Source organism: Panicum hallii, chromosome 2, assembly GCF_002211085.1.
Source record: "Panicum hallii strain FIL2 chromosome 2, PHallii_v3.1, whole genome shotgun sequence".
In the NCBI taxonomy this organism is placed as follows: domain Eukaryota; kingdom Viridiplantae; phylum Streptophyta; class Magnoliopsida; order Poales; family Poaceae; genus Panicum; species Panicum hallii.
In genome coordinates, this window is record NC_038043.1 from 8,248,727 (window position 1) to 8,269,650 (window position 20,924).

Genomic DNA, 20,924 nt, shown 5'->3' on the forward strand with positions numbered 1-20,924 from the left:
ATAGAGCCCCTACTGTGTCCGTTACTTCATGCCCGGCCCAACAAAGACCCGTGGCGCTCCGTCCAAAGGTTCCTTATCCTTCTTCCTCGGCCGGCCGCACGCGCCGCCGTCTCCGTCACCGGCCGACACAGTATCACCTCCTCCTGCATCGCACCCCATGGTGCCAGCTCTCACTCTCTCCGTGGAGCCGCTGGCTCACCGCCACCACCACCCTGCAAGACGAGGCAAGTGATCGTTCATACGCACGCGCTGCTGATCCAATCCGAGGCCCGCAACGTGTGGCTGATTCGGCGCGCATTTCCCAGCACCTTGTTCAGGATCATCGGGGTTTCGGAGGTCTCTCAATCGTGCAGTGACATCGAGGGCAAGGGTCACGATGCTCAGCCGGCAGGATCCGGGAGCTGATGGCGCCGCCGGCACGCCTCTGTTCCTCGGGATAGACTTCGGAACATCCGGGGCAAGATACGCTCTGATCGACAGGCAAGGGGCCATCCATTCCGAGGGGAAACGAGCTTACGCACCTGTAAGATTTCGGTTATCCATGACAATTGGGTAAAATTGTGCGTCGATCTTGGGCATCTCATCATGCAAACTTGATTGGATCATTGGAGTTGCTAGGCAGGTCGGCGACGCCGCGGGCTGGGCGAGCTCCTGGCGAGCGGCGCTGTTCCAGCTCCTCGGCGACATCCCACCGGCTCACCGGCCGTCCATCTCCTCCATCTCCATTGACGGGACCTCGGCGACCACGCTCATCGTCGACAGGTCTTCGTCGTCATCCACACCGTACCGTCACGACGAGACACGGTAACAAGTGTGTGACAGTGACAACATTCTTTTCTTTATCTGCGAGGGATGCAGCGAGACCGGAGAGCTCCTCGCCGGCCCGTTCCTCTACAACGAGAGCTTCCCGGACGCGCTGCCGGCTGTGGAATCGATCGCGCCGGCGAACCACACGGTGTGCTCCGCCTCCTCCACCCTCTGCAAGCTCGTGTCGTGGTGGAACACGGCTGGCAGCGACGGCACCGGGTCCGGCTCGGCCGCCGTGCTGATGCACCAGTCCGACTGGCTCCTCTGGCTCCTGCACGGCCAGTACGGCGTCTCTGACTACAACAACGCCCTCAAGGTCGGCTACGACCCGGAGGCCGACGCCTACCCGAGCTGGCTCATGGCGCAGCCGTACTCGCGCATGCTGCCCTCCGTCATGGCGCCGGGAGCGCCCATCGCCGCCGTCAGAGACGACGTGCTCTCTCAGTACGGTAAAAACACCACCTCGTCAGCAATGTCTCTCATCCACGGAGATCATCTTTGTCTAGCTGAACATGTGAAGGTCTTGCCGCCTGGCCGGCAGGGCTCTCCAAGGAATGCGTCGTCTGCACCGGGACGACGGACAGCATCGCGGCGTTCCTCGCGGCGCGCACCGCCGGGCCGGGGAGAGCGGTGACGTCGCTGGGCTCGACGCTGGCGGTCAAGCTCGTGAGCGAGGCCCGCGTGGACGACGCGAGGTTCGGCGTGTACAGCCACCGCCTGGACGACGCGTGGCTCGTCGGCGGCGCGTCCAACACCGGCGGAGCCGTCCTCCGGCAGCTCTTCACCGACGACCAGCTGGTGGTGCTGAGCAGGGACATCGACCCGGCCGCCGCGTCACCGCTCGACTACTACCCGCTGCCGAGGAAAGGCGAGAGGTTCCCGGTCTCCGACCCCGACATGGCGCCAAGGTTGATGACAACAATCTGAAACCCATTGATGCAGGGATCTCCTCATCTGCAGATCGACCACGAACTGATGAACACATTGCAAATTCACCGTTGGCTTTTTTGCCTCTGAAGGTTGCAGCCGCGCCCCGAGAGCGACGCGGAGTACCTGCACGGCATCCTGGAATCGATCGCGCGAATTGAGGTTGAAATCAAACTCTAGTTCATCGGACACACTAGCTCCCAAGTAGTCTTTGAAAATGTTTCTGAGTTTGTGGCACGAACAACTAGGCCAAGGGGTACAGTCTGCTGAGGGAGCTCGGCGCGACGGCGGTGGAGGAGGTGTTCACGGCGGGAGGCGGAGCGCAGAACGAGAAGTGGACGACGATTCGGGAGAGGGTGCTTGGCGTGCCGGTGCGGAAGGCGGAGCAGACCGAGGCGGCGTACGGAGCGGCGTTGCTAGCACTGAAGGGCGCGGATCGCCGAGTAGGAGCAATAGCTAGCTAGAGCAGATGCTAAAGAACTCTGGGCAAGTACGACGCTAAAATCTGGACAATCTATGATGAATTGTGTAGGTGACATATGCTTGAAAATTCTTCCAAGATAGATTTCTGGTGCAAAGAGGAGAAGTGCAGATGATATCTTCTTTTACAGAGTAATAAGGCCAGCTTTAGCCTTTAGCCTCGAACCTTTTTCAAAATTAAGCTGCAGATTAGAGTTGATTCGGATCCAAAATTGTCTGCAAGCTCAAAGCTTTTTTCTTTTTTTTGCAAAGCATATTGATTCCCATGATAAATCTACCGGTTAACTCATAGAATAAATTTAGAAACATGCGAATACCCACGTTGGGCAGGTCTGACCACAAGGAACCTTAAGAGTTAAGCTAGCTCACCTAGCAGCTCAAAGCTATTTGCCTCAAAGCATAAGTCTCCATCAATGCTAAAAGAAATAATAAAGAAACCATTCTACAATGAATCGACCAAGTCTAACCATGAAGTTCATTGTTTTCCAATACGGTTCATATGATGGTCACTCGATACCATCCATCTCCCTTCCCTTCCTATTGGTTATACCATCTATCAGAAATTACATCTTCTTTCTTATGATATTAAATACTGTCAACATGTTTATGCAATCACTAGGAGAAAGTTTACTAATGGATTGAGACAACATTTCATCCCTGTTGTCTCCATTGGCCAAGTACTCATCGAAAAGGGACGATATCTCATTTTCTATGCGACATAACATAGTTATGAGATCAAGGCGCCGCCTCATGAAGGAGTTGTAAAGGTGAATGTTCTCTTCTTTCTCGATGCCAGGAAGAGCGGTAAAATCCTTAAAGACCTGACAAGCACTCCGTTGAGATGGGTGATTTTTTGGCTGAAAGATTATAGGGATCTTGATGCCATAGTAGGCACTTAGATTAGCCACCCTCTTCAGTTGGTCGCGTTGGTGCCTTTCAAATGCTCGGCGACCCCTAATACGTCTAACAACCCATGCAATTTTGATCTTTATGGATTTCATTTCTATGATGCAAACTAGTTTGTGGGACTAGGCTAATTGTTATGATATTTATAGGCAATTCAAGTTGGTTGGATATGCATCATTAGTAGTATGTGCCCAATTTTTATTATGTGAAATATGGGCAATATTTAAATACGGCTTATATTAAAAAGTAACAGAAATATAGGTCGAAACATATAAGTTAATTCTTAATGCAGCTATATCGGTCTATACTATGGACTCTCATGCTTTGGAAGCAATTTGATGTTGTACAGAAAAATATAATTTTTTGGGGGGCCGAATACATAGTGACTTTTAGTTTAAATTATCCAAATCTAGAGGTGGCGCTGTGGATCTAAAATGCAAATCTTGATGCAAATTGTACAATTCCTTGATGTCGTAACCTACCCTCATAGTTGCCTGCATTAGCTGTGTGCTCTTCTTGAGAAACAGTTGATATCTTATGTTCTAAGCAAACCAAATAGCGGCTATGACATCAAGGAATTGCTCTCATGGAGTTGTGAAGGAATTGTTTCCAGCTTTCTTGATGCCAGGAATTATGTTAAAATCCTTGAAGACCCAGCAGCATTCCGTTGACATGGTGGTCATCATGTTGAACAACTTGAGGGACCTTGATGTTTTAGGTGTCACTTAGATTAGACACCCCGTGTCTAAAATCCATTTTTTCAGTCTAGCTCCTTTAAGTGGCATGCATGAACTGCATACGCATAATAGCTCTCCTACACTTTCATCATTGTTTTATGTAAAATGACTAACCCAAAGATGCTATATTTGGAGTTACAATGATTATAATTTGGTCTCAACCCCTAAACTTCCAAAATGGTACTAAACCATCACACAACAACCAGGCACATGGGCCAACAACAACTGCTACTATAGTACATCCTCTTATGTATAGATCTTGTTGTTATCTGTCCTCTATTTGGCTATCCTTGCTATGTCCAAGGACCATTGCAACATTGATCTTTGGAAGCAATTTTGTGGGACCACGGGCTATTTTTTTGTAATATTTATAGACAAGTAAGCTTTGTGATTGGATATGCATCATTGTAGGGTTTGCTAAATTTGTTATGTGAAAGATAGCTGAGTTTTAAACGAGGCTAATATCAGAAAGTAACGGAGATGTGTGCCAAAACACGTGTGCAATCTCCTGATGCAACTATATTCTTGTATACCACACATTCTCATGCTTTTTGGAAGCAACTTACTCTCGTCACGAAGCACAACTTTTTGTAGACCACATATGTATTGTTTTTTTTATTGATGGAGTAAATATTGTTACAACAGTAGAGGCAACGTTCTACATTTGAGGCCATGCAGATATGTAATTTTTAAGTTTCTGCTACTCTACATTTGGTTTGTTGAACAAGTGTACATTTGTTCTTGTTGCAAGAAGACTGACTAGATGTTTCACAACTAGTGGTTGTCTTGGTTTGTTGAGGAAGTATATTTGTTCTGGTTGTCTTAGATGTTGCCGACGGTGTTTCACATCGTTGCACACGTGTGACCAATATGTTTCATGAGGTTGTAGACTAACATCAAATGCTGTGATGTGTCGGATTTTCACGTTGTAGGCTAACATCCTTTTTGTTGTAGATCAAACCTGATGAAGAGCCTGTTGAGTCTGCTTCCTAAAGTTAAGAGTTGCCGCATTCGATTTCATATTTTCAAAGCTCAATAGCAGAACTTGCTGGAAACAAACGAAACCAAAAACAGACACCACGAACCATATGTGAAGTGCACTCCTGCATAGGAAAATACATCTTCAAGGAACAACTACAGGTCGGCTCCATTTCATGTGCATTGATTGTATAATTTACATCAAGAAGCCTTTCCGGCAACAATTCTCAATTACATGTGCCGCCGAAAAACATCTCACTGTTTGCTGCTCCCTAGCTTGTTCAGTGGAGTGAACTATGAAAATTGAGAAACTATGACATGCGAACGCCCCTCGGAGTTTGTACAGTGCGCGCGCTCATGCTTGCAGTTTTCAAGAGCCTGCGGAATTCATCTAGGCTTATTTTGCCATCTTTGTCAATGTCAGCCTCCTCTAGGAGGGGGTCAATAGAACCCTTCATTCCTGTATGCTGTAGACAAGGATCAACATGTCAACGACCAGCCAAAATACATTTATAATTCAATTTCTGCACTATATAACAATACAATAAGTAAAATGTCAATGAAAAACCAGAAATGCATAAATAACTGGGTTCCAGTACTAGTAAAAAATTAGGAAAGTACAGCAAAGAATGAGCTAAGTAACCAAAAGAACAAAGAGAATAAGCTCTGGCAATTTTCTTAAGCATACCATTCTAAGTTCATCAGATGTGATATAGCCATCACCATCAACATCAAATTTATCAAATGCAGCTTGAGACAATGATTTCCACTTTTGAGTATCATGTTCCACCAGCTGATGCACGTGTAGTGTTGCCGCAACAAACTCTTCAAAATCAACTAGCCCATCTGTATTACTATCAATCTGCCCAAGAATGGAATGTTGGCTGTCAATTCCTGAAACTCGAATGAAACATTTAACTATATGCATTGATGCTAAAAGGATTAAAAGACAGCCATGTTTTAGCCATACAGATATAGGAATGGCAGTGGATGTATTTGTATCATTCCAATCAAATAAAGACATCAGGGGAACAAGCACTTAGTTCTAATGGCTTAAATACATACTACTAAAAAGCATTGTTACAGTGAACATGCAACATATACCATTAATTAAAAGAAAAAAACAGTCGGGAAATTATTTTAGCAAATCTCATTATCACCATTCAGAGACAAAGAAAATGTTACAGTTCTTCCAAGTTTCCTACAAGAAATCGTGTAAGTATTTTAAGCTATTATAATCATGAAACTGTAACAGGTATAACACATAGGTTTGGGAATTCGTGAGTTGTGATCCAAGACCGCAAAGCAGTATAGTACATAAATCAAACAGACTAAGGAGTCGAAACGGGCAAGAAACAAGGAAAACTGCTACACACATATACACATTAACAAATACCACACTTAAAATAACACACACTTTGTTCCAAACAAGCATGTCCCATAAAACATGTGAACTTAAAACCAATACGTGACAATACTGCTACAGTGCTACAGCATAAGCCAAAGTAACATACCGCCTCTATAATCTCTAAAACACGAGGACCCTTTAATCTCCACGGAACATCCTTTGCAAGAGCCTGCAGATTAGTGTTGACACCAAATTATCATGATTGATGAGTATAAGATCAATCACCAAACACAGGTCCTAGAACAAAATAAGGAATCTAACTGCCAACTTTTGTCTGTTCCTGAGAAGAAAATTCAATACCACATAGAATTTTTCTTTGTTTTGAGAACAAGAAATGTTTCTCAAATTTATAAATAAATAGTACTGGCTTTGTAAAAATTTGTGAGTATAAGTGAATAATACTGATCAACTTTAACTAAATTAACATACTATAAAAGGGCATCTCTTTAGAAAAGATGGAGCAATACAAATACAAAAGTCAAAAAAACATTTTGCAACAACTGGTTATTTTGAAGCATCAGCTGACAATTGAAAGAACTACATTCTTTCATTTTTTTAAGAATGTTGTGTGTTGCTTAGAATACTGGCACATGATTAGTCTTGTGGTGGGCAAAACAATAGGATACGGTGGCAACACCCCTAGCATGGCTAATTTTGAGGTAAGTCTTATGGTAGTTCAGAGAGAAATCTGGAACTAGTTCAGACCGGCGACAAAAAAGCCAGCTAGCTGTTCATATTAGTCGTAGATAACCTTGCGTCTTTTCTTATGCAATAGTTAAATTTTGATGTGGTTTGCTTAGGTTTCCAATAACTGTGAACTCTGATAAGTGTCTTACAATTGAGAAGCTCATTCTATGCAGTCCAGAGTTTTTTTTTGTAAGAGTAGTCCAGAGTTATGTTAGAAAAAACAGTTACTCAGCAAGGACATCCAACCAAACTTACCTGCTTCAATTCCTCCAGGCTAATTGTTCCATTTTTGTCAACGTCAATGGCATTGAACTGATCACGAAGATCAGACAGCTCTTCTGAGTTTAATGTAGATGCTAATGCCTACAAAAGTTGTATCAACCATTTCAATTGACTTGATCAAATCTCCTGAAGTAATGTTCAAGATCTTCACAAATTCTGGCACCTTTAACTTACCCTTAAAGCAAATTGCTTGAAACGACTATATTTCACAAACTGTCGCATATTATGTAATACTGATATATCCAAGGGTATTTCAGATGCCTTTCCTCCTTCTCTCACCCAATCATGTGCTGGAGAAGAACACAAAATTAAACAATAAATAACTTTAGAAGAAACACTATGATATACCTAGTCTACAAAAACAAGGTTCTTTTTGTTTTCCCCCAAAGGACACTTTTTCTGATAACCAATCATAGTCAGCACGAAACACTCTGTAGTCTGTAGTCACTGATAGTAGTAGCATCCTAGTTACGTTTTGATAATACTGTAATAGCTTGGAAGATTGTACCAGCCCTTGATCATGTCACCTACTATGCCCAACCGCGAGAAATGACAGAAAGGAAGTTTCTATGAAGTGGCATAAAGGCCTAAACATGCATAGTTTATACATGGGCAAAAAGGAGCGAAAAAAATCAAATCCCCCCACACCAAACAAGGGAAACTAGACAACGAGCCACTGGCATTAGTTAACAGGATATACTGCAAACCCATCCTTTGGTCTAACTATGACCATTGGATAGTGAGGTGTGACCCCTCATATAGTCAGATTTGTATTAGTTACACTAACCAGATTAGCAAACTTAAAGAGTTAATATTTTTCAGGATGGTAACATAGTCACATACATAATGCCTGTGCAGCAGTTAGTCTTGCACGGGGATCCTTAACTAGTAACTTTTGTACAAAATCTTTTGCAGCTGGAGTAATATTTGGCCAAGGCTTGCGGCGAAAATCTGGCTTGTTTTTTAATACCTGCATCAAAAAGAAAATAGCAAAATCGGTACAGTAATCATACAGATCATAACTAGGAGACACTAGCTGAGTAGAGTAACCACATACATTCATGCTTTTGTACATGCAAAGGTGATGTTTAGGACTGCTTTCGTAGTTTTGTTAGTGCATTAAAGCTAGGAGAAAAGAGAGGAATGATGATTCTCCCCAAGAGGTGAATCTAGAGGCATCCATGCTAGAAATTTCTGGACATTGAGCCTTCACCAAGGATGGTTTGTTCCTACATTATCCAAATAAGCATGCTTTAATTCAGACAACCCTAGATTTTCCTTTGTTGCATAGGTTTAGGAAGATAAGAGAATTTAAGGTTTTTCTTTCAAGACCCAGTTTTGTGAACACCAAAAGAACTTGTGAACCCAAAAGATCGCTTGCTCCTAATTTGTATTCACGTATTTCCAATATACATCTTTTGGCTTGCCATTTCCTGGATCGTTTTTCCAGCAATATCCTTGGATGACATCGTTATTTGGGAACAGGAGTTCTAGTGATTCTTAGTCACTTCAAGTACATAATTGTTCTAGTGCAACGCTAATAAGGATAAATTGGCGAGAAAATTCCCTATATGGCACTAGATAAAAACTTGGTTCCCTATATGGCAATAGAAAATTTTACTTCCCTTCACTGACACTGAAAATTTTAATCTGTATTCAATTAGAATTAGGAAATGATATCAAGATCATGTAGCAACATTGTAGAATAAAATGGAAAAATAATTAATATGGGACATGTCAATGAAAAAAAGTAATATATAGAAAATGAAAAACATGTAAAAATGATTACAGGGCAGAGATAATGTAGGCTAATAACCTCTTTAAATATTCCATCTTCAGTTTTGTCCCAGAAAGGCCGTCTTCCACACAGCAAAATATAGGTAATAACGCCTATACTCCAAACGTCAGATTCTGGCCCTGACTTACGCTTGAGTACTTCTGGTGCCACATAGTAGGCACTTCCGACAATGTCACGGAATTGCTTTCCTGCAAAAGCACACAACAATGTTTAAGTGCAAGCTATAACCAGCACATACAGTGAGTCAAACAGGGAAAACCACGTAATAGTAAATTAAAACGTACCTGGTCTTATGAAGTCTGAAAGGCCGAAATCTGTAGCCTTAAGGGGTGAGTCCTCCTTTGTTGATTTGAATAGGAAGTTCTGGAAACAGGAAAAACACACCAAAACGTTAGGTATTCCTTTTTGTCGAAATATATTATCAGTTACTCTTGATGACAAGATTCCATCGTATACTTTCAGAGTATACCTCAGGTTTCATGTCCCGATGAACCAAACCATGCAGGTGGCACTCAGCTGCAACCTTGAGCATCTGTCGGACAATTACTGCAGCATCTTTCTCGCTATAACGGCTATCTTTCCTGTTTGGACACAAAATATCTGAGTCTCAGCATGGCAAATATCTTCTACATACATCAGAACAAAGACTCTTGTATAAAAGGGTATAAACATATCATACAAGAGTAGAATGTCCTTTTTCTACTGTTGCTGAAAAGTGACTAGGATACTCCACCTCTACCAATCAATAAATGCTGTAAATCCATATTATGCAACTCCTTACAGTGTGGTGCACTATTTGCAGTTGAGAGAGGAATCAAACTGTGGCTAAGCCTAGTAGGCACAGTTATATGGAAAAACTATCCTTCAGAAAATAAATCAATGTTTGTATAGTCCAAGAAAGAATAATAATAACAAAATTTGAAGACATATTTTAGAATAAACTTTGAAATGAGAAAGTATAATTCAAAAGGAACACTTAGCCGAACAAAAGAAGGAAACATTTTAGCTCAATAATGCAAATAAAAGAGAGAGAACAAGGAATGGAATATTTCTGCAATAAAGGTAGGAAGTAAGAACTGTCATAAACATCTAAAGGTTATAATATTTCTTACTTGGCTAATATCCGATCAAGTAATTCACCACCCTCACATAATCTGTCAGAAGATACCACAGAAAGTCAGATGTTTCATTTAGTATATAAAGTGATAAACAAAGAATAAAGACTGGAAAGCATCAAAATTGCTTGCCAACTAATCTGATCCCTGTTTTATTTTATCCTGAATTTTTATATAAACCAGCACTATCCTAGAATTTGTTCAGGAATAAAAAATTATGCTAGTTTGAATATAATGTCATTGATTCATGTCATTAAACCCCCAACTACCCCCCAGCCCCACTTAGCTCAACCCCAGCCCCATTCGGAGTTCACACAGGCCTTGTAGTGCAAAGGAAGCTTCAAAGATTCCAAAAGCATTTGAGAGATTTTCCAAAACTTACTCCATGACTATATACACAAAGTTGTCATCTTCAAATGCATTGTAAAAATGTACAACATTTTCATGCCCTTGTAAGGCCTTCAATATTTTAACTTCTCGCTTTACGTCTTCAACAGCAACAGGAAGGACCATCTGCAAGGAAAACAGACCTTTCATACTAAGTTAATCCTGACCACTTTATTTTGCAAATATGGGTTAATTCAGTATGCTTTATATTCTGTAAAAATGAGAATATGAGTTAGTTCTGTACTTTCTTGATATTACGTACAAATTACAGTGGCTAAGATGTACCTATACTGAATATGCAAAAAAACATCTGCAAAGGCAAATAGCAGTTATCTCCATTTGGACAGACGGACAAAAGCCAAACATGCTTCCAATACATCTACGCTACTGTTATGATGTAAGGCCAAAGCAGAGCTGACACTAGCTATTATATGCTTACCGGTAACTTGTCTGATACTAACTTGCTCTAGAACCAGTGGCGGAGGACGGATAAAAACTAAGGTGTGGCGAAGTCAATCGATCTTCAAGCAACCAAACTTGCTATTTGCTGCGCGGATGTGTGACTGTGCAGGCCACTTGATCACTCCTGCTGCTGAACAAGAGCTCCCTCTTTTTCTACATTCCTCTACCATCAAATGCTCATTACTTAATGCTCATCCATAGCAGTGCCATAGGATAAGTACAGAACTAAACTGATCGATATTGAGCATTAAGAGGAGTAGACTACCATGGCAAAAACAAGGTATGGCAGTGGGCCATACCTTGCCATCACTATCTAGAACGGTGGACAGCCTGAGCAAGGACAAGTTGGCATATTGCCACTAACCATGACATAGGTACCGGTGACCTTCAGAAACCAGAACAAACCATCAGTCCTGTTTTGTGTAACATTCATGACTGCTATCTATCCCTAACTTGCACACATTATACAGATCCAATTATCCAAAGATGAGCAGCTATCCGACTCGTCCTCCTGAAAGGAAACTTGCCCGAGGTAGCCCATACGTACAGAAAGCCCAGATAAGCCAGCACGTCATTATTCTTTTTAGATTGAAGCACGTCATTATTCGGGAATCCGGTTCCTGCTGATTCGCCATGTGCAGTCTCCCCGGACAATTGGCGTTTGTCATCTCGTGCTAGCAACTTTGCACAAGCTATACGGCAGCATCGCGGGTACCACCGCAGATTCCCGCATTTGGCTTTCCTATCGGCACCTCCCCCAATCCACGTGGTAAACGGGAAGCACCCACTCCACCACCCCCCGCAAGCTCGGCCAGGCTAGCCCAGCTGTCGCGACGCGGGCCGAGGAGGTCCCAGGCCTGGCCCACCCGTCAGCCAGACACACGGCACGTCCACCGTCCCGCCTCGGCTCCTCCGCAAGAGAAACGGCCCGAGAAAAAAAAAACAGAGGGAGGGAGGGAGAAATGAAGACCCGGTCACCACCGGCGAACGGAGCACGGTACCTTGTTCTTGTCGATGCGCTTGACGGCGACGCGGTCGCCGGACGCGCGGTCAACGGCGGCGAAGGTGTACCCGAACTGGCCGTGCCCCAGCAGCTTGCCGAGCGAGTACCGCGCCTCGAAGTCCTTGTCGTAGCCGAAGTCGGTCCGCTTGCCGCAGGCCACGATCCCGCGGCCCTTCTCCTTCTCCCTCTTCCCCGCCGCCGCACCGGCACCGGCGCCGGGCCGCCGGGTGGTGTCCGCGGCGGCGGTGCAGGAGCTGCAGAGGCCCATCGTCGTGGTCGCCGGCTCCCCGCTACCGGTGCCCCCGCGACCATCAATGGAGTGGGGATTCCGGGGAGGGGTCAAAGCCGGAGGAGACTTTGTAGCAGTCTCTGCTCGCTGGGGATCTCCCACTGGTGGCGATGTCGTCGCTCTCCGCTCCCCCTCTCCTCCTGGTTTCGCGAGTAAGAAAATGGCGGTGGCCTACCGCGACGCGGTGGCCTGCCCCTGAGGATGACGCGGTGGGGACAGGGGGTACAGGGCCCCGCGTGTCGGTGGGGCGCGCGGGTCGGGAGCCGGGTGGGGTTTGTTTGGGCTTGGGTGGTGCGGGGTGACGTGGCGGGGGAAATGGGGAGGAAAGGAAGGCGACGCGATTTGGTGCGCGGGTGTTGGTGACCTGGTGGGTACTCGCTCGCGTGTGCTGGAGGCCCAGCGCGGGGCCCGCCACGCGGAGAGAGTTTTTTTTTCTTCTTTAAATTAAATTAAATGGGGAGACCGAGACCGAGGCAGCAGCCAGCAGAAGCTCGGCTCCTGCAAGACTTCGAGTCTCCGATAGCATTGCGTTTCGCGTGTGGACTTGCGTATTTTATATATACGCGGTCGGGTACTGAGATACGGGGGGCAAATAGAAAATCGAAACTGAGAAAATAATGCAGGAGGGTACGATGGAGGATCCTCGAAAAGAAAAGAAAAAGGTGGAGAGACAAAAAAAAATGTGGAAATAAGTGGATGCATTGCGTGGATGAAAAAAAAAAAATGGGCGACTACAGGAAGCGCATAAATGATGAGGAGTGTACTAGAAATGTACTACTTGTACACGTTTCAGTATAATCTGTATGCTGATCCTATTCGCTCAAAAATTTAGAATTTATGAAATGCTTAACTTCTTCAGCTTGTTATTAGTGGAGGGCACATGAGGAAAGAAAGGGAAATGCTATTGCGCATGTGATTGTTTTTTGATACATTTTCTACCGATCAATGAATGCTTTCATTCACGGACTTCCTCCGAATAGAATGATACGTAGCTCTTCAAGAAAAAAAATGCTATCACGGACTTCATATCGTTTATCTTCTTTGCACGGTTAAAAACATATGCCACCGTATTAGCGGCGTCCTCTAGCGTTCCTCCCTCACCGTCTGTCTCTCTTTTTCTCTAGTTTTCCACTCACCTACTGCCGCTCATCTAGTCATCTCCTAGCAACACTAGAACAGACCTACAACCACTGTCAGCCTACCGAGTACCGACTCAATTCAGTCCTCCTTATTACAACATCTTCAGCACATTACTCATACACTAAAAAATTTCCCTCCATAACCAATAATTATATATTTATATTTTTAAAAATAGTTGATGCAGCACACTATCAAAGGCTAATTACCGGTAGATAGGGTAGAGAGATGAATACCATTCATTCAGATAAGAGGGAGGTGTGTTTTTGTGATTAAAGAAATGGTAATGATAATTGGATTATAATCTGCCAGAGCATCTGCATATCCGATTGCTAAATGCAGGCTTGACCTGCTGGAAATGCTCACCGACATCCCTCCTCTAATACTGGCAGCCTCTTTGCTGACATCGTGCTGCCGGTATGAGTTAGCCATGAACTGAAACTAAAGCTGATTCCAGGCCCATAAAGATATAGCTGTGATGAACTTTTATTTTCTGTTCCAACTGGATGAACTTTTCTTACCACTTCTATATCATACACCCCTGGATGAAAATAAAATTTCATTGCTACGAGATAGTTTTTGAACTGGCTACAACGTGATATAGTAGTCAGGGCGGCTACGTGATGGCCTGGTAAGACCGCAACTCGGAAAGACATCAAAATTGATAGCACTCTACGCTCCTATGAGCTACTATGAACAATCCACCTGGCCCCCATAAAGGTACATATAATTTGTTCTGCGTGTGAAACATATTAATTAACAAAAAATGTGAGCACCTATTCTTAGACGAAGAATTGAACCTAAGGGAACTGCTTTGGCTAGAAGAAATCTAAGCAGTGACCCAACCCAAGCATATGTAAAACCTACGATAAAGTCGAATTCCCTGTAGTATTGAGATACGCAACTCTTTTTTACCACCTATGCATCATATTTAGGTGCATCTTACTTAGTTTTAATCCATTCAGATGTAAGCTCTAGAACATCAAAATAGCTAGCTATACGTAGAAGTAAATTATATGACAAGTGATGCTGTGTGAATCCATGTAGATCTTTTATTACTGATTTGAATTAGTCATGCAATAATGGAATCATTATATATGTATAGTAAGATTCTTAGAGCATCTCCAGCAGTTCCGCTTTCCCCGATCAATTACCACTATTGGGAAAAAGAAGTATTCCAGCACTCCCCCCAAAATCTCTCCCTTCTCCTAATAATTATTAGTTTGTCCCAATAATTCATCCCACCTCCTCTCAAATAAAGGGAGAGTTCATTCTCTCCCAATACAATAGTTGTATTGGTAAGATTATTGGAAAACTGTAAGAGTATTTCTCCCGATAACTCATGAAAATAGTATTGGAATAACCTAATAATATCTTATTGGAAAGGTTTATTGGAAGACTGCTCGAGATGCTCTTAGAACACTATGATAATACATCAATACGAATAAATATGCAAGTTGCAACACCATATTAACTTTTTCCTTGTAATTGGAAAAAGAAAAAGGTTCCATATCTTGAACCATAAATATATACATATATTCCATTGAGAGATCTTGAAACTAGTAGGACAATAGAAAGTTTCAAAACTTTTCAGTGGGGAAGCAGCTGCTGCCCCTTTGTTTTATTTTCCCATGAGCAACTTGTGTTTTGTTTAGTCGGAAGAACCGATATGAATGTCTGCAGTGCACGTGGTAAAGGTGCCTGAACATGCACCACAACCACCACTGCAAGGAGGCCGAATAAATCAAGTAAATAGCAGATCTCGGGTTCAAAAATCAGGGCGCTAGCTGCAAACCTGCAAAGCAAAGGATTGATGAGTTGTTTTTAGTGAGATGCAGCATGGATTCATTATGTTAATCGTGCGTTTAATTCCAAAAGTAAACTAAACTATGGTCTGCGTCCTCATTATTGAGTCACTTCCGGTTCCTAGTGAACTTATCTGAACCAACTTTAATTTTTCTTAGAACCTTGATTTCATTAACAAAAACTACTATGTTATTGCACATATTACTACTATAACGAGTGGAAATTAATCTTTGTGGCGACCAGCATAGAACATCCAACGTATTACTCCTTCATCCGGTCGTTTTAACTTTTTACATAATTTTTGCTATGCACGTAGGTAAACACTGTATCTAGAAAAGATAAGATAACATATAATTTGGAACATAGGGATCAAGCACTAAGAAGAAATTATAACAACGTAAAATAAAAGATGATCGTCCTGTGTGCTAAAAAGGACATCTTTTATGCTACTGTCTTCAAAGACCGGAGAACAGGGAACTAATTTATTTGCCCTAAACATCATATATTTAAAAATGATGGAGTATAAGAATTCCAATTGTTTTTCACAAAACAAAGGGAATACAACTCTATCAATTCAGTGTTTGGGTGTTCTTGTCAAAACCAACCTACGAAGAATGAAGAATCTGCCCTTCCCTAATAACGTGCGCCACTGATCGATGGGTCAGAGACATGGTCCACATGGGAGTGCGTGCCGCGGCTTAGCCCTTCTCGTCAACGTAAACAAAGCAGGCAAAGCTCGTCTACTACACGTAGGGCTCGGATTATGGTATCATCCTACTTGTTGATCGTAGTGGGAACACGCGCCACGCCACCATTGATGCTGCGGATTTTATGCGTGTAAAAATGGAAAATCCTTTCATGTGACAACATGATGAGTGCTACAGGCCATAGCAATATAGTAGTATCTGCCGGTGCCAAGTGTCCCAGGACATGTGCCTCGACCGAAGTAAGTTAACACTCGTCTACTCCGATCCCTGTCCTGGCCTGGTCGATCGGGTGCTTAAACTAAGAGCAGTGACCCTGACACAAGTTGATTAGCTAGCGAGTCCAGTGGCCAACAGCAGCTGCAAGGACCAGCTCGATCATGGCGCTACTGGAAGGGGGGACCAGGATGACTGGCCTCATCACGATTCATATCACAAAGTCGCGGAAGAACCTCTATAGTTTATCGGTTGATGGAGGTCTAACAGACAGTATGATTGTTTGATCTTTTAGTTTGGAGAGTTCTGTTGACTGATGTCACGCCCCAACCGATCGATTGCATGTTTTCTCCGATCCCTTGGGTCACAAGTACGAGTAATTTGTGTACTACTCCCTACATTTACAAAAGATGAAAAGAGTGTTACTTCAGTTGCGCGGTTGGTACCTTCAAATCTGGCCACCAATACCAATTTAAAAGTTTTAATTGATCCTTTGAAAACAGTACAGCTAGATATTCCTTTCCGAATAGTAGCTTCATAATATTCCAACTTTTCTATATTTTGTGTACTCCTATTTTTACAAGACGCATTAGGATTTGGAATAATTTTCTAGAAACTATATTACATGACCACCAATTTCTCTTGCAATATATATAGTATGATCAATCGATACAAATTAAAACAATCATGAACAGCAAAACATGTAGCAGTTCATTCAGTAATAATGCATGGTCATGCTGACCAATACATCGCTATTATTTTCTAGCAGTCATTCAGCTTTGTTCATTCTGATTTTGGTGGTGCACAATAGGTGCACTGGCATCCCCCCGCAGCACAATAGCCCGCAGCTCCAAAGCCAATGTCGTTCCGGCAACTCTGAGAGCACGACGCAGGGGCGCATGGACCTGGGCGGGGCGGCAGCGTTCTGCAGTCTTGAGGCGCAAACGAGCCACCATGTCCACATGCAACCGCCTTTTTCGCCATCGCGGTATCTAAGGAGAAGATTGCAAAAACGAAAGATGCAGAAAGAAACATAACATTTCGAACGTACAAAATGAAAAAGATTTAGAAGGATATCTACCCAAAGAAAACTACAAATACCTGGGTACTGCGCCACCAGAGCAACGACGATCAATAGTATGCAGGATGTCCTCATCCTAGCTAGGTTTGTTTGGGGATGGTTGTGACTTGTGAGGCAAATTCTGGTGCTTTCCTGGTTGAAGTGCCCCTCCTGGGGAGGCGGCTGCCATAGGTTTTATACTTGAAATATGACCCCGCCATTGATGGAAATTAAAACAATAATTGTGTATACTACAGCTGCAAATGAGTTTTATGGAGATTTTGTATTGTAACCCAGGGTAGATATGTGTACAGCTCACCGCTAGTTATTCAGGTTCAATATGGAGCGATATTTTCTGGTGGATTATTGCTCCTTCAATACTCCACTAATTTCAGTAAATGCTTTCCAAATTTTAAGCACCATCTCAGCCTTCCTTGTGTGTATAATATACTATCTGAAATAGTAATGTGAAATAAAATAAATACACTGCAGATCTCCTAAATAAAAAAGGACTTATTTATCTAAGAGAAGGAAACAAATTATCACCATCCTACAAAGTAGAAACTGAGTGCTGGGCACTACCCTGAGTAAAATATAAAGGGTAAAATGTTAATAAAAATGTTTTGGATCTCTATAAGGGGCTAGCAACTGTGACACTTTACAAGGGAAAACTGTTTATCTATGGGATTTCTGGACATATATTCGGGGGAAATGGCTCCTACAGTCCTGCAAAGCATACAGAGCTCTCAAAGGTCACATAGGTACTCGATCATCAATGGTATTCCTGGCTTTGGAAAAACACCTGCCAACTTAAGCACAAGATCTTTTCCTGGCTGCTCTTGAAATACAAATCAAAAACCACAAAATTTTTAAGGAGAAAAAAATATGGCAGAGTTAAGCATGGGTTCTCTGTTCACAAAATGTACAGAAACCTTTGCAACATCTCTTTCTGCAGTGCCCATTCTCAGCACAACTTTGGGGTATTTTGCAGCTACAAATAACTCCAAATATGCAGCCCTTCAGGATCCTGGAATCACTGAAACTGCAACTGAATAAGCCCTTCTTCATGGAAGTTATTGTCCTCATGGCATGGAGCATATGGACAACCAGAAATGGAGCAATTTTCACTCATCAGCAGCCAACCATACAAATCTGCAAACATATGTTTAACATGAATTTGCCACGGTTATACATTTGACAAAAAGAAATATTTCCCACAAGTAGTAGAACGGCTAGATCACCTTGCGTAACCTCTCTTTTCTTGCTTCATGTAGGGGCTTTCACCTCCCATTGCCTCAAACGAAAATAAATATACAGAAACCGGTATTTACTACCATATATAGTATAAGCTCTAATAAATATTGACTATATTGTCACAAGACACTAGAGCTACTACCAAGAACGGTGCTACCTAATTTTCCCATCATCACTAGGAGTTATTAGTCTAACTTTGGGTGCATATTTTTCATTCCAATTGCTACTCTACTCCTGTAGAAGTTTGATACTTCGAACAAGCTGCCATCCTAAACTTCATGGAAATTGGTAGTCAAATTGGCCTGTTTGGATGGGTTAAAGTTGAGTACTAAACTTTATCACCTGTCAGCACTCGTACCACACATACTAAAGTTTTTAAATTTTGGCTAAAATTTAGACCACCCCGTAAGCACTCCTATTTAATAAGCTAATGCTAAAGTGTGCACTTTTGAACATTAGCATTTGGATCCATTTGACTGAAGCAGTAGCCTTCATTTCACATAATTTACTACTTTAGCTCCCACTAAAGTTGCTATCCAATACTGTACCAGCAAGTCAAAAAACGAAAAAAGAAAAGAAGATAAACTACTGTTATTCTTCCTACATGAGCGGATGAGCCCACGCCATCTTCCTCTCCAGCCGTGGTATCCTATTTCCTATCTCGTCAATGGCGGCACAACAGGAGCTCAGAGTGCTGCTGCGCGTAAGGTGGTCAAGTTCAAACCTAACACGGGAAGCAAATTTCTCCTTTTCTGGAAAGGAGCGCTTGGGCTTAAGCTTAACGCGCTCAAACTTCTTCATCCGACAAAGATATATATATATATATATATATATATATAAATAGAGCACGCTTTATACTGTTCATACACAAGGTTCTGAATAAGTGATGCACGCACAAAAACTAATCTAGTAAGCTGAACATCAGCAAATCAGAAAAGCTTTCCAATCAACGAAAGACTATTCCAGCGAACTCTGGTAATAATTGCAGTCATATTCCAGGTAAAAACGGTCGAACAACACTGTCGGAGGAAATCTCCAGCCGGGTGGTAGAATGCACCCACTAATTTAGGATGAGTTTGGAGGAGACCTAGGAACATTTGATTAAAGGGTGGATGAATACGGAAAAGGCACTGGGATTTAGAGTGGTTCGGGCCGCCGGAGCGTAATACACTACGTCCACTTGAGTGTTGTATTGCTTGAGAAAGCTTGTGAAATTGTTGGGCTTTGTGAACCTTGTGGACTTGTTGACCTGTGTTCTAACGAGCGCACTCTCCCTTTTATAGACTAAGGGAGGTGCATACACTGAGCGGGACCCCGACAGGTGGGCCCGGCGACTGGAGCCTGTAATATGAGAGATACGTGATCTTCTTCTCCAGCTCCTTCCTGTAGTCCTCTCGATAGGGAAGTTGATGTGCGTATCTCTCTCGATAGGGAAGTTGATGTGCGCATCTACAGCTAGGATATGGTCATGTGCCGCCTTACCGGCACAGTACCTGCTGTCAGTGTTCGCACAGTGGAAGACGTGCTGTCACTGTTGTTGGGTCAGTACCCTCTGACAAGTGAAGGGGCTGCGCTGATCCGCCGCGCCGTCGCCTCCGCGCACACTGTGGCAGCGCACGTCTCGGCTCTTCTATAGCAGATGATCATCACTCCTTGCTCACGCGCTCGACGCCGTGAGTTGACTGTACGTGGTCACCGTGGAAACAGGCGAGCTTACCGTGGTATCAGCACACCTGCCCAGTGCGGCGGTGGACAGGCCATGCCCTGTCTTGGGCGCGCGCAGCCCACCTACCCGTATTTAATGCGGTAGCTGGGCTGGCGTCCCACGGAGGGCCTTCTGCCACAGGCGCGTGGCAGGGTTGGCCCCGCAGTCGCCTCCTTGGCAGCTCGAGGCGGCACGTGGCGGCACCGGACCCCTTTCCCGGGGGAAAGTGAGGTCTGGACCCCCGAGGCCAGTCCGGATGGACAGGCCCATGGGATCTGGCTCCCACATGTGGCGGCGCCGGACCCCATGGGGGGTCCGGGCCAGTGGAGGTTAGACTCGAGCACCCTGGCCTTGTGGGTACGTGGAGGCGCCGGACTTATAAGAGCACGGGAGGAGGTCCGGAGACCATGATCCCAGCTGTCAAGCCCGGACCGTACGCCTCGTCTCCCAAAGAGCAAGGGCGTGGTCACGGATAACTTTGCGCCCATCAGGTTGGACACTCTGTCAGATGACTTACTGACAGACAAGGCCCGCGGAGAGGCAAATCTCCTCACAGCGAACTACCACGACCTTCTAGTCGTTGAGCAGCTCCTTGGCGATGATCGAGGAAAGACGACCGAGCATGTGATGGCGCGCGTCCACCACAATGCGCTTGGCGCATACGCCAGAGCCAGACACCATCGCGCCCTTACCAATGAGGCGGCGGCGACGCTCTGAGGGTTTGGAGGTGATGGAGGCGGATCACGTGTCCACCATGATACGCTTGGCGTACACGC

General features: G+C 43.9%; 2 protein-coding genes across 4 annotated transcripts; one reads left to right on the forward strand and one right to left on the reverse strand.

Annotated features, from left to right (window-relative positions):
• Positions 1-49: 49 nt before the first annotated feature.
• LOC112881539 (D-ribulose kinase) lies at positions 50-2,371 on the forward strand. 3 transcript variants are annotated; one of them, XM_025946279.1, is made up of 7 exons: positions 50-224; positions 306-523; positions 623-762; positions 859-1,256; positions 1,328-1,715; positions 1,827-1,896; positions 1,983-2,371. In XM_025946279.1, exons 1-7 carry the CDS (start codon positions 158-160, stop codon positions 2,196-2,198), a joined length of 1,497 nt encoding a protein of 498 aa, XP_025802064.1. In that variant the 5' UTR covers positions 50-157; the 3' UTR covers positions 2,199-2,371. The 3 variants fall into 3 exon arrangements, with proteins under 3 accessions (XP_025802064.1, XP_025802065.1, XP_025802066.1); XM_025946280.1 differs by having other exon boundaries at positions 318-523; XM_025946281.1 differs by having other exon boundaries at positions 52-224; positions 1,349-1,715.
• Positions 2,372-4,944: 2,573 nt separating this feature from the next.
• Positions 4,945-12,428, reverse strand: LOC112881531 (calcium-dependent protein kinase 18). Its single transcript, XM_025946268.1, has 12 exons — positions 11,976-12,428; positions 10,508-10,638; positions 10,123-10,164; positions 9,480-9,591; positions 9,295-9,373; positions 9,029-9,198; positions 8,056-8,182; positions 7,387-7,502; positions 7,186-7,293; positions 6,350-6,412; positions 5,524-5,697; positions 4,945-5,302 (listed from the first exon to the last, which is right to left on the reverse strand). The coding sequence occupies exons 1-12, from the start codon at positions 12,243-12,245 to the stop codon at positions 5,147-5,149; spliced, it is 1,548 nt and encodes a 515-aa protein (XP_025802053.1). The 5' UTR covers positions 12,246-12,428; the 3' UTR covers positions 4,945-5,146.
• Positions 12,429-20,924: the final 8,496 nt, after the last annotated feature.

Excerpts from the sequence above, each read along its gene's own strand:
- LOC112881539 (XM_025946279.1), top strand. The coding sequence starts at position 158 with ATGGTGCCAGCTCTCACTCTCTCCGTGGAGCCGCTGGCTCACCGCCAC. Across the intron at positions 225-305 it reads CCACCACCCTGCAAGACGAG|CACCTTGTTCAGGATCATCG; the intron begins GCAAGTGATCGT and ends CGCATTTCCCAG. Across the intron at positions 1,716-1,826 it reads GACCCCGACATGGCGCCAAG|GTTGCAGCCGCGCCCCGAGA; the intron begins GTTGATGACAAC and ends TTGCCTCTGAAG.
- LOC112881531 (XM_025946268.1), bottom strand. The coding sequence starts at position 12,245 with ATGGGCCTCTGCAGCTCCTGCACCGCCGCCGCGGACACCACCCGGCGG. Across the intron at positions 10,165-10,507 it reads TTTGTGTATATAGTCATGGA|ATTATGTGAGGGTGGTGAAT; the intron begins GTAAGTTTTGGA and ends ATCTTCTGACAG. Across the intron at positions 5,303-5,523 it reads CATCTGATGAACTTAGAATG|CATACAGGAATGAAGGGTTC; the intron begins GTATGCTTAAGA and ends CCTTGTCTACAG.